Source organism: Entelurus aequoreus, linkage group LG10, assembly GCF_033978785.1.
Source record: "Entelurus aequoreus isolate RoL-2023_Sb linkage group LG10, RoL_Eaeq_v1.1, whole genome shotgun sequence".
Classification (NCBI taxonomy): Eukaryota; Metazoa; Chordata; class Actinopteri; order Syngnathiformes; family Syngnathidae; genus Entelurus; species Entelurus aequoreus.
The window spans coordinates 50,471,581-50,485,431 of NC_084740.1; the positions used below are offsets into that span (position 1 = coordinate 50,471,581).

The 13,851-nt window shown below is 44.8% G+C and overlaps 1 protein-coding gene across 4 annotated transcripts in view; it reads left to right on the plus strand.

The window, feature by feature from the left end:
- Positions 1-13,851, plus strand: part of megf11 (multiple EGF-like-domains 11) — a 497,434-nt gene that overhangs the window by 466,152 nt on the left and 17,431 nt on the right. For 3 of the 4 annotated variants that reach the window (XM_062061102.1, XM_062061104.1, XM_062061105.1), the window contains 4 exons: positions 8,097-8,225; positions 11,342-11,470; positions 12,858-12,986; positions 13,057-13,293. In XM_062061102.1, coding sequence (XP_061917086.1) covers positions 8,097-8,225; positions 11,342-11,470; positions 12,858-12,986; positions 13,057-13,293 — 624 coding nt within the window. The remainder of the gene's footprint in view (positions 1-8,096; positions 8,226-11,341; positions 11,471-12,857; positions 12,987-13,056; positions 13,294-13,851) is intronic. The other variant, XM_062061106.1, reaches the window with a different exon arrangement.

Consider the following 13,851-nt stretch of genomic DNA (forward strand, 5'->3'; position numbering starts at 1 on the left):
GCCGCTGTGTCTCTCTCTTTACTAGATACGTCGAAGCATGTTGCTTTTGTAGCTGTTTCAGCAGATTTGAATTGCTTTTTTTGGCAGTAGATAGGATCTTTGATCCAAGACACAACTTAGATTTAACTCAAATGTTCTTTTCTTTGTGCTCGACAAAAGAAAAGTAGTGAGAATATCTCCATGTTAAGAAAATCGGCTTCGGCTCCGCCATGATGTCTTGTTAGTAAACACAGACACGCCCTTTGTAACGCGTTAGTCCCAACACTGTTAAACACCAGGATATGACGTGTGTATCTAATCCAAATACGTGGTGTGAAACTATGTGATGCGATTAACTGGTGAGTGTTACCGGAAAGTGTTGAAGGTGGGTGTCGTGAGAGATGCGGAAGTCGAGAGAGGGAAAGGCAGGCTCGGAGGTCCGTGGGCAGGCGAGAGGTGAAGGGCAGTAAAGAGGCGTCAGGGTTCGTGGACAGGCGAGAGGTGAAGGGCAGTAAAGAGACGTCAGGGTCCGTGGACAGGCGAGAGGTCGAGATCCGGGAAGGCAGCAAGAAGTCCAGGAGGAATCCGGGGCAACGAGACACACAGCTCGAAGCCGGAAAACAGAGGGAAGCTGTGAGATGATGACACGGGACACGACACGATGAGAACAGAGGAGAGAAAACACAGAGAGAGCGAATGCACATGGAAAAGGATCTAGAGACGTGTAGGCTTACCATACGGGAACAAGTAGCTGTGTTATGGCACTGGAACGCAGGATGCGCTGGCTTAAGAAGGGAGTGGAGTCCTCATCAGCGTCAGGTGTGTTGATCACAGATTGAGTGCAGTGGGCGGGGGCGCGGCAGCGGCAGGAGGGGAACACCCGTGGGCGTGCCCAGAGGTGCGCTCAGAGGAATGTGTGGCGGCAGGAGCTTGAGCTGTAGCAACGGGTTTATTTAATGGCCAGGGTATATAAATGTGTTTTAAAAGATGGGACTTAAATGCTTCTACTGAGGTAGCATCTCTAACTGTTACCGGGAGGGCATTCCAGAGTACTGGAGCCCAAATAGAAAACGCACTATAGCCCGCAGACTTTTTATGGACTCTGGGAATCACTAATAAGCCGGAGTTCTTAGAAGACAGACTTCTGGCCGGGACATATGGTACAATACAATCAGCAAGACAGGATGGAGCTAGACCGTTTAGTATTTTATACGGAAGTAGTAAAACCTTAAAGTCGCATCTTAAGTGCACAGGAAGCCAGTGCAGGTGAGCCAGTATAGGTATAATATGATCAAACTTTCTTGTTCTTGTCAAATGTCTACCAGTCGCATTTTGTCAATCAATCAATCAATCAATGTTTACTTATATAGCCCTAAATCACGAGGCGTCTCAAAGGGCTGCACAAGCCACAACGACAGACACAGATCCAAACATCAGGGCAAGGAAAAACTCAACCCAATGGTATGACAATGAGAAACCTTGGAGGGGACCGCAGATGTGGGTACCCCCCCTGGGCGACCGGTGCAATGGACGTCGAGTGGATCTAGCATAATATTGTGAGAGTCCAGTCCATAGTGGATCTAACATAATAGTGTGAGAGTCTAGTCCATAGTGAATCTAACATAATAGTGAGAGAGTCCAGTCCATAGTGGATCTAACATCATATTGTGAGAGTCCAGTCCATAGTGGATCTAACATAATAGTGTGAGAGTCCAGTCCATAGTGGATCTAACATAATATTGTGAGAGTCCAGTCCACAGTGGATCTAACATAATAGTGTGAGAGTCCAGTCCACAGTGGATCTAACATAATAGTGTGAGAGTCCAGTCCATAGTGGATCTAACATAATAGTGAGAGTCCAGTCCATAGTGGATCTAACATAATAGTGTGAGACTCCAGTCCATAGTGGATCTAACATTATAGTGAGAGTCCAGTCCATAGTGGATCTAACACAATAGTGTGAGAGTCCAGTCCATAGTGGATCTAACATAATAGTGTGAGAGTCCAGTCCATAGTGGATCTAACATAATAGTCAGAGTCCAGTCCATAGTGGATCTAACATAATATTGTGAGAGTCCAGTCCATAGTGGATCTAACATAATAGTGAGAGTCCAGTCCACAGTGGATCTAACATAATAGTGTGAGTGTCCAGTCCATAGTGGATCTAACATAATAGTGAGAGTCCAGTCCATAGTGGATCTAACATAATAGTGAGAGTCCAGTCCATAGTGGATCTAACATAATAGTGTGAGTGTCCAGTCCATAGTGGATCTAACATAATAGTGAGAGTCCAGTCCATAGTGGATCTAACATAATAGTGAGAGTCCAGTCCATAGTGGATCTAACATAATAGTGTGAGTGTCCAGTCCATAGTGGATCTAACATAATAGTGAGAGTCCAGTCCATAGTGGATCTAACATAATAGTGAGAGTCCAGTCCATAGTGGATCTAACATAATAGTGAGAGTCCAGTCCATAGTGGATCTAACATAATAGTGTGAGAGTCCAGTCCATAGTGGATCTAACATAATAGTGTGAGGGTCCAGTCCATAGTGGATCTAACATAATAGTGAGAGTCCAGTCCATAGTAGATCTAACATAATAGTGTGAGAGTCCAGTCCATAGTGGATCTAACATAATAGTGTGAGGGTCCAGTCCATAGTGGATCTAACATAATAGTGAGAGTCCAGTCCATAGTGGATCTAACATAATAGTGTGAGAGTCCAGTCCATAGTGGATCTAACATAATAGTGTGAGAGTCCAGTCCATAGTGGATCTAACATAATAGTGAGAGTCCAGTCCATAGTGGATCTAACATAATAGTGTGAGAGTCCAGTCCATAGTGGATCTAACATAATAGTGTGAGGGTCCAGTCCATAGTGGATCTAACATAATAGTGAGAGTCCAGTCCATAGTGGATCTAACATAATAGTGTGAGAGTCCAGTCCATAGTGGATCTAACATAATAGTGTGAGGGTCCAGTCCATAGTGGATCTAACATAATAGTGAGGGTCCAGTCCATAGTGGATCTAACATAATAGTGAGAGTCCAGTCCACAGTGGATCTAACATAATAGTGTGAGTGTCCAGTCCATAGTGGATCTAACATAATAGTGAGAGTCCAGTCCATAGTGGATCTAACATAATAGTGTGAGTGTCCAGTCCATAGTGGATCTAACATAATAGTGAGAGTCCAGTCCATAGTGGATCTAACATAATAGTGAGAGTCCAGTCCATAGTGGATCTAACATAATAGTGTGAGAGTCCAGTCCATAGTGGATCTAACATAATAGTGTGAGGGTCCAGTCCATAGTGGATCTAACATAATAGTGAGAGTCCAGTCCATAGTGGATCTAACATAATAGTGTGAGAGTCCAGTCCATAGTGGATCTAACATAATAGTGTGAGGGTCCAGTCCATAGTGGATCTAACATAATAGTGAGAGTCCAGTCCATAGTAGATCTAACATAATAGTGTGAGAGTCCAGTCCATAGTGGATCTAACATAATAGTGTGAGGGTCTAGTCCATAGTGGATCTAACATAATAGTGAGAGTCCAGTCCATAGTGGATCTAACATAATAGTGTGAGAGTCCAGTCCATAGTGGATCTAACATAATAGTGTGAGAGTCCAGTCCATAGTGGATCTAACATAATAGTGAGAGTCCAGTCCATAGTGGATCTAACATAATAGTGTGAGAGTCCAGTCCATAGTGGATCTAACATAATAGTGTGAGGGTCCAGTCCATAGTGGATCTAACATAATAGTGAGAGTCCAGTCCATAGTGGATCTAACATAATAGTGTGAGAGTCCAGTCCATAGTGGATCTAACATAATAGTGTGAGGGTCCAGTCCATAGTGGATCTAACATAATAGTGAGAGTCCAGTCCACAGTGGATCTAACATAATAGTGAGAGTCCAGTCCATAGTGGATCCAACATAATAGTGAGAGTCCAGTCCATAGTGGATCTAACATAATAGTGAGAGTCCAGTCCATAGTGGATCTAACATAATAGTGTGAGAGTCCAGTCCATAGTGGATCTAACATAATAGTGTGAGGGTCCAGTCCATAGTGGATCTAACATAATAGTGAGAGTCCAGTCCATAGTGGATCTAACATAATAGTGTGAGAGTCCAGTCCATAGTGGATCTAACATAATAGTGTGAGAGTCCAGTCCATAGTGGATCTAACATAATAGTGAGAGTCCAGTCCATAGTGGATCTAACATAATAGTGTGAGAGTCCAGTCCATAGTGGATCTAACATAATAGTGTGAGGGTCCAGTCCATAGTGGATCTAACATAATAGTGAGAGTCCAGTCCATAGTGGATCTAACATAATAGTGTGAGAGTCCAGTCCATAGTGGATCTAACATAATAGTGAGGGTCCAGTCCATAGTGGATCTAACATAATAGTGAGAGTCCAGTCCACAGTGGATCTAACATAATAGTGTGAGTGTCCAGTCCATAGTGGATCTAACATAATAGTGAGAGTCCAGTCCATAGTGGATCTAACATAATAGTGAGAGTCCAGTCCATAGTGGATCTAACATAATAGCGAGAGTCCAGTCCTTAGTGGATCTAACATAATAGTGTGAGAGTCCAGTCCATAGTGGATCTAACATAATAGTGAGAGTCCAGTCCATAGTGGATCTAACATAATAGTGTGAGAGTCCAGTCCATAGTGGATCTAACATAATAGTGAGAGTCCAGTCCATAGTGGATCTAACATAATAGTGAGAGTCCAGTCCACAGTGGATCTAACATAATAGTGTGAGTGTCCAGTCCATAGTGGATCTAACATAATAGTGAGAGTCCAGTCCATAGTGGATCTAACATAATAGTGAGAGTCCAGTCCATAGTGGATCTAACATAATAGTGTGAGTGTCCAGTCCATAGTGGATCTAACATAATAGTGAGAGTCCAGTCCATAGTGGATCTAACATAATAGTGAGAGTCCAGTCCATAGTGGATCTAACATAATAGTGTGAGAGTCCTGTCCATAGTGGCTCTAACATAATAGTGAGAGTCCAGTCCATAGTGGATCTAACATAATAGTGAGAGTCCAGTCCATAGTGGGTATAACATAATAGTGTGAGAGTATAGTCCATAGTGGATCTAACATTATAGTGTGAGAGTCCAGTCCATAGTGGATCTAACATAATAGTGTGAGAGTCCAGTCCATAGTGGATCTAACATAATAGTGTGAGCGTCCAGTCCATAGTGGATCTAACATAATAGTGTGAGAGTCCAGTCCATAGTGGATCTAACATAATAGTGCGAGAGTCCAGTCCATAGTGGATCTAACATAATAGTGTGAGAGTCCAGTCCATAGTGGATCTAACATAATAGTGTGAGATTCCAGTCCATAGTGGATCTAACATAATAGTGAGAGTCCAGTCCATAGTGGATCTAACATAATAGTGTGAGAGTCCAGTCCATAGTGGATCTAACATAATAGTGTGAGGGTCCAGTCCATAGTGGATCTAACATAATAGTGTGAGGGTCCAGTCCATAGTGGATCTAACATAATAGTGAGAGTCCAGTCCATAGTGGATCTAACATAATAGTGTGAGAGTCCAGTCCATAGTGGATCTAACATAATAGTGAGAGTCCAGTCCATAGTGGATCTAACATAATAGTTTGAGGGTCCAGTCCATAGTGGATCTAACATAATAGTGTTAGAGTCCAGTCCATAGTGGATCTAACATAATAGTGTGAGAGTCCAGTCCATAGTGGATCTAACATAATAGTGTGAGAGTCCAGTCCATAGTGGATCTAACATAATAGTGCGAGAGTCCAGTCCATAGTGGATCTAACATAATAGTGTGAGAGTCCAGTCCAAAGTGGGGCCAACTGTAATCTTTTAATCCTCGAAAATAATACGTTACAGTAATCGAGACGTAACGAACGGAGCCTATCCAGCTGCACTCGGGCGGAAGGCAGGGTTCACCCTGGACAAGTCGCTAGCTCATAAACTGTCACACAGAAAACATATTTGAAGCCAGCAAAGCCAAGCATCAGTTTGTTAGGTATTTACATTATTAAAAGTGATATTGTTCGTTTACTACTCTGAGAAACAGCATTTTCCAAACTGATATTAAACTGTCGAGGACACTGCTTCTTATAAAGTAAAATTTGAAAGACAATAAACTGTACATTATTGTGTTACATGGATGTTTACATTGCTACTTTAAAGACACGCAAGTAAGCTTTTTGTTATATTTGCTTGAAACAGTGGATGTCCCTGCACTATTCTTTGAACTTAAAAATATTAGTTTGTAGTAATAAGTATCATTAGAACATTTGAGCAGTCTTTTTTATTTATTAATTAAAAAACATTTCCAACTTTCAACCCTATTAAGTTTAAACTGGACTGGTTTTACTGCACCTGTCACAACATCATCTACAAACACGGCACACACCAAGCTGGTTAGGGGGTTGGCACACGTTATTTCAAGAAAACACTTTTTAAAGTAACCCCCAAAAAGTCATCAACATACTATCGTCCCACTTGAAATGAGTATGCACACACAGTGAGTATAATGTAGGACACTTGCAGTCATGTTTATGCTCTTTGATAAACAGCTCTTGCCTTGAATCTGTACTACTACTACTAGATAAGATTTAGGCGTACAACTGACACTATTATCTGTTCCCATATTGCAGAAAGTGGGCCTGCTGCGGGAAGAGATCACATTGTTTAAAGGCCTACTGAAAGCCACTACTACCGACCACGCAGTCTGATAGTTTATATATCAATGATGAAATCTTAACATTGCAACACATGCCAATACGGCCGGGTTAACTTATAAAGTGCAATTTTAAATTTCCCGCGAAACTTCCGGTTGAAAACGTCTCGGTATGATGACGTTTGCGCGTGACGTCAATCGTTGAAACGGAAGTATTCGGACCCCTTTGAATCCAATACAAAAAGCTCTGTTTTCATCTCAAAATTCCACAGTAGTCTGGACATCTGTGTTGGTGAATCTTTTGCAATTTGTTTAATGAACAATGGAGACTGCAAAGAAGAAAGTTGTAGGTGGGATCGGTGTATTAGCGGCCGGCTGCAGCAACACAACCAGGAGGAGTTTGAGATGGATAGCAGACGCGCTAGCCGCCGACCTCACCTTGACTTCCTTCCTCTGTCTCCGGGCCGCCGACCTCACGGATGATCGGGTGAAGTCCTTCGTCGCTCCGTCGATCGCTGGAACGCAGGTGAGCATGGGTGTTGATGAGCAGATGAGGGTTGGCTGGCGTAGGTGGATAGCTGATGTTTTTAGCATAGCTCTGTGAGGTCCCGTTGCTAAGTTAGCTTCAATGGCGTCGTTAGCAACAGCATTGTTAAGCTTCGCCAGCCTGGAAAGCATTAACCGTGTAGTTACATGTCTATGGTTTAATAGTATTGTTGATTTCCTGTCTATCCTTCCAGTCAGGGGTTTATTTCTTTTGTTTCTATCTGCATTTAAGCACGATGCTATCACGTTAGCTCCGTAGCTAAAGAGCTTCGCCGATGTATTGTCGTGGAGATAAAAGTCACTGTGAATGTCCATTTCACGTTCTCGACTCTCATTTTCAAGAGGATATAGTATCCGAGGTGGTTTAAAATACAAATCTGTGATCCACAATAGAAATAGGAGAAAGTGTGGAATCCAATGAACCCTTGTACCTAAGTTACGGTCAGAGCGAAAAAAGATACGTCCTGCACTGCACGCTAGTCCTTCACTCTCACGTTCCACATCCACGAATCTTTCATCCTCGCTCAAATTAATGGGGTAATCGTCGCTTTGTCTGTCCGAATTGCTCTCGCTGCTGGTGTAAACAATGGGGAAATGTGAGGAGCCCTTCAACCTGCGACGTCACGCTACTTCCGGTGCAGGCAAGGCTTTTTTATCAGCGACCAAAAGTTGCGAACTTTATCGTCGATGTTCTCTACTAAATCCTTTCAGCAAAAATATGGCAATATCGCGAAATGATCAAGTATGACACATGGAATGGATCTGCTATCCCCGTTTAAATAAGAAAAATTCATTTCAGTAGGCCTTTAAAGCACAGTGCATGTGTAATAAAATGTGAAATCATTTGCTGTGAATGTTTTGTGTCTCTGCTATGTGTGTGCAGTCTGTCCCTCCGGCCACTGGGGCCCCGATTGTCTCAACTCCTGCAACTGTCACAACGGCGCTCAGTGCAGCGCCTATGATGGAGAGTGCCGATGCAGCCCTGGCTGGAATGGACTCTACTGCACTCAGCGTGAGGGTTGACCATTTTACCAACATACTGTAGTGTCACCTACAGGCAGTCTGACTCAACTGCAGAATGGACAGCATGGAGAGTGGTTTCTAACAAACATCTGGGCAACTGCTGCATGCAAATCTGTCATTTAGATTTGATTTGAAGGCCACATAAAAATGAATAACAGGTTGCCTTCGATGCAGACGTTCCCCCCGAAGTTGTTATTTCATTCGTATCATAGGTCATCTAGTTTGGAACTACGTTTGTAATTTGCACACAGGTTTAATTCTTTAATTGTGTGAATGCTCCAAAGCATTCACCAAAATGCATCTATTTATTATTATTCAACAACTTCAACTTCTTCTCCTTCTCCAGATTTTGGCGCGCTCTACCTTCCACATTTTTCACCCGATTCAAAACGTTCCAACTTCAAACTGTTCAGCCTATTCAGGAGTCGCGGGTTTTCACTTGTCAAATTCCAAAAATTCCCAGATTCCCTAGAATTCCAGGTTTACCGGGACATTTTTCCCCATTCAAAATGAATTGGCCATTTTTCAAACTTCTACCATTTCGAAATTTTTCAACCGATTCAAACCATTCCACCTTCAACACATTCCACCATACTGGGCATTCAAACTATCTTTTTTCTAAGTTCAAAAAAATTCCAGTAATTCCCAGAATTACTGTTTTTTTCAAACCCTTTTTTGACCTTTTTTTCTGGAGACTACCTTTTCCACATTTTTCAACCATTTCACTGTCCAAACATTCCTCTTAATCAGGACAAAAAACAAAGTTGTTTTTGGAACTGGAAAAATTAATTTTTTTTCCAAAATTCCAGGAATTCCGTTATACCATTTCTCAATTCAAAATGTTACTACTTCAACATTTCTCGACCGATTAAAAAAATTCTAACACCAACCATTTTCACTCATTCAGAACATTACTTTTTTTTTTTACCATTTTCCAAAAAAGTCCCGCTTTTCCAGAAATTCCCAAATTTCCATCTATTCATCTTCTTCCGCTTATCCGAGGTGGGATCGCGGGGGCAGCAGCCTAAGCAGGGAAGCCCAGACTTCCCTCTCCCCAGCCACTTCGTCCAGCTCCTCCCGGGAGATCCCGAGGCGTTCCAGGCCAGTTGGGAGACATAGTCTTCCCAACGTGTCCTGGGTCTTCCCCGTGGCCTCCTACCGGTCGGATGTGTCCTAAACACCTCCCTAGGGAGGCGTTCGGGTGGCATCCTGAGCAGATGCCCAAACCACCTCATCTGGCTCCTCTCCATGCGGAGGAGCAGCGGCTTTACTTTGAGCTCCTCCCGGATGACAGAGCTTCTCACCCTATCTCTAAGGGAGAACCCCGTCACCCGGCAGAGGAAACTCATTTGGGCCGCTTGTACCCGTGATCTTGTCCTTTCGGTCATAACCCAAAGCTCATGACCATAGGTGAGGATGGGAACGTAGATCGACCGGTAAATTGAGAGCTTTGCTTTCCAGCTCAGCTCCTTCTTCACCACAACTAATCGATACAGCGTCCGCATTACTGAAGACGCCGCACCGATCCACCTGTCCATCTCACGATCCACTCTTTCCTCACTCGTGAACAAGACACCGAGGTACTTGACCTCCTCCACTTGGGCAAGATCTCTTCCTCAACCCGGAGATGGCACTCCACCCTTTTCCGGGCGAGAACCATGGACTCGGACTCGGAGGTGCTGATTCTCATCCCAGTCGCTTCACACTCTGCTGCGAACCGATCCAGTGAGAGCTGAAGATCTTGGCCAGATGAAGCCATCAGGACCACATCATCTGCAAAAAGCAGAGACCTAATCCTGCAGCCACCAAACCAGATCCCCTCAACGCCCTGACTGCGCCTAGAAATTCTGTCCATAAAAGTTATGAACAGAATCGCTGACAAAGGGCCAAATTTCCATGAAATTCCAATTGAAATGAATGGGACATTTTTCAAAGCATTTCAGTTCAACTTCAACATTGGAGCATCCATCCATCCATCCATCCATCTTCTTCCGCTTATCGGAGGTCGGGTCGCGGGGCAGCAGCCTAAGCAGGGAAGCCCAGACTTTCCTCTCCCCAGCCACTTCGTCCAGCTCCTCCCGGGGGATCCTGAGGCGTTCCCAGGCCAGCCGGGAGACATAGTCTTCCCAACATGTCCTGGGTCTTCCCCGTGGCCTCCTACCGGTCGGACGTGCCCTAAACACTTCCCTAGGGAGGCGTTTGGGTGGCATCCTGACCAGATGCCCGAACTACCTCATCTGGCTCCTCTCCATGTGGAGGAGCAGCGGCTTCACTTTGAGCTCCTCCCGGATGACAGAGCTTCTCACCCTATCTCTAAGGGAGAGCCCCTCCACCCGGCAGAGGAAACTCATTTCGGCCGCTTGTACCCGTGATCTTGTCCTTTCGGTCATAACCCAAAGCTCATGACCATAGGTGAGGATGGGAACGTAGATCGACCGGTAAATTGAGAGCTTTGCTTTCCAGCTCAGCTCCTTTTTCACCACAACTAATCGATACAGCGTCCGCATTACTGAAGACGCCGCACCGATCCACCTGTCCATCTCACGATTCAGTCTTTTCTCACTCGTGAACAAGACTCTGAGGTACTTGACCTCCTCCACTTGGGGCAAGATCTCCTCCTCAACCCGGAGATGGCACTCCACCCTTTTCCGGGCGAGAACCATGGACTCGGACTTGGCGGTGCTGATTCCCATCCCAGTCGCTTCACACTCGGCTGCGAACCGATCTAGTGAGAGCTGAAGATCCTGGCCAGATGAAGCCATCAGGACCACATCATCTGACATTTTTCAAAGCATTTCAGTTGAACTTCAGCATTGGAGCATTCACACCCAATTCCTTCAGGAATTGCCTCACCTAGTTCTAATTATTTTGCTGCCACCTCATTCAAGATATTAGAACTGGTATTTTATTTTATTAACATATCTTTGCTATACAAACACCTCGGAGGCATCCTTCTTTTCACACAATTCCTGCTGACCCCTATTGTGCATGCTGCACAGAACATGCAATGCTATCGATTTTGTTGCTCCCTTGCAAAACGACCTTGGCTCCCTACATCGTCTTTCTGTCTCGCTGCTCCAACTATTGCCAACATGTCTGTCCCAGGCTGTCCCTCAGGTTTCTACGGCCGAGACTGTTCCGAAGTGTGCCGCTGCCAGAACGGCGGCGAGTGCGATCACATCACCGGCTTGTGTGCGTGTCGAACCGGCTTCATCGGGACGAGCTGCGAGCAGAGTTGAGTAGGCCCGCCACGTTTCAGCTTTGTGCAAAAATGACACGGTGGATAAGCTAGTGAGGCGTAGCTATAAATAATTTTTATGCACCCGCTCTCTAAGTGCTTAAATTTTGAAGCAACGCACCTGTCTTGCCTCTTGGTGAGGGCGATCGCATTTTTCTCCGTTCCCTCCTTCCCTGCTTGCTTTCTGTGTCCTTGTCTTTGTCTGAACTTTTTTGAAGCCTCTTTTCTTGCGCTGTCCTCAAATCTAAACATCAAATATGAATATGATCAGCTGGACTCTCGACGCAATTGACACAGTCTTTTCGACAAGGAAAAGAGGTTCTGGGGAGCCTGGCTGCCCTGATAGAACCATTGCTGCGGGGTACGTGAGAGATTCCTGGGATAAATGGAGACTCATGTGCCTCTCAGTCCTTTCCATCGAGGACGTGGAAGACATCTACCTATTTGGAACCGTGATCGCGGGGCACCTGCTGATTGGGCTGGGCATTGCTCTGCTGTATCATCAAATTCGGAAGACGATGGCAGCCACTCAAGGAGCCCAACGGCTGTTCAACGCAATGGAAGGATTGGGTCGGGCTGCGGGAACACAGACTGGAGCGATTTCTGAGTTGAATCGCAAAATGGATCTCATCTTGGAGAAGTTTGCTGAGAAGGAATAATTAAATTGAATTTGAGAGATCCAGCACGGACACAGAGCAGGCAAGTCATTGTTTGGACTGCTCGAAGAAAAACAACATCTTAATCTACGATTTGACTCCCTCGAATGGCCTTGATGCAATCGGGAACAGGCTGTTCTGAAGAACTCCCCCCGAGGACTCCTCAAAGATGGACGCTTTTGACCTTCTTTTTTTTCAACAACACCTGGCGTCGAACTTTGAGATCGGTCCAGTCCACAAAAACATTTCAACATCTCACCCAAGTTAATTGGGCATACATGCACGCACACGCCCCTCTCCAAATCAACGCCTTCACCACTGCTTAATTCCTCCGGGGTGGTGGGGGCTGAGTAGCGCTTTATAGCGGCAGCCGGCCTCCAGGGTCCCAACTCCCCCCCTCTGCTGCGAGTTCTTGTGATTACATGTACCATGTTTATGTGTGCCATGCTATGTGAGGTTTTTTTCCTCGGACTCTGTCTGGACCCCTCCTGAGGGTCCAGCCTTAGACTGATATTTTTTTTACTCTTCCCCCTTTCCCATTGTCACCTTTTTCCCACCTTTTTAAGGAGCGCTGTAAGTGGCTGTTCCGTTGGCGGTCCCGTCTTGTCCCCTTGTAACGTATGTCTGCTCTTAGCGGGATTGTGCCGAAAATGTCATTTCAATTCTTATGTGTCTTGTACATGTTAAGAATGGACAACAATAAAGCTGCTGTCTGTCTCCCATGCAGAGTGTCCTGCTGGTACTTTTGGATATGGCTGTCAGCAGCTGTGTGAGTGCCTGAACAATGCTACCTGTGACTATGTAACTGGAACATGCTACTGCAGCCTGGGATATAAAGGCATCCGTTGTGACCAAGGTGAACTGATGACTGAGATGTGATTATCACCACAAACATACTTCTCACCGTCAGCCACTGTCTTCTTCAGCTTCGCTCATGATGGAGGAGCTGAACCCCTACACCAAGATTAGCCCGGCTCGAGGCTCGGAAAGACAGTCTGCAGGCGCCGTTATGGGAATCATCTTCCTCCTCCTCATCCTCATGGCCCTGCTCAGCCTGTTTGTGTGGTACAGACAGAGGCAGAGGGAAAAGGGACACGAGATCCAGCCAAGTGTGTCGTACACACAAGCAATGCAGATGACCAACACTGACTACTCCCTCTCTGGTGAGAACTCTTGCAATTTTTCAGGCTATCTCTTGACATTTTAGGACACTGTCTGTGAGGTATTCATTTAATCAGTAGTGGGCCATCAGGGCCAGCAAGGCCTTCTCTGCTTTTGATTGATTGATTGAAACTTTTATTAGTAGATTGCACAGTACAGTACATATTTTGTACAACTGACCACTAAATGGTAACACCCCAATAAGTTTTTCAACTTGTTTAAGTCGGGGTCCACTTAAATTGATTCATGATACAGTTATATACTATCATCATAACACAGTCATCACACAAGATAATCATCAGAGTATATTCATTGAATTATTTACATTATTTACAATCCGGAGGGTGGGATGAGGAGGGTTTGGTTGATAGCAACAATTTCATCATCAGAGAAATGGACATTGAAACGGTGTAGGTCTGACTTGGTTGGATATGTACAGCAAGTAGTGGACATAGAGAGAGAGATCAGAAAGCATAAGAATAAGTATCTACATTTGATTATTTACAGTCCGGGGAGGTGGGATGTGGAAGGGAGGGTGTTAGTTTAGGGTTGAAATTGCC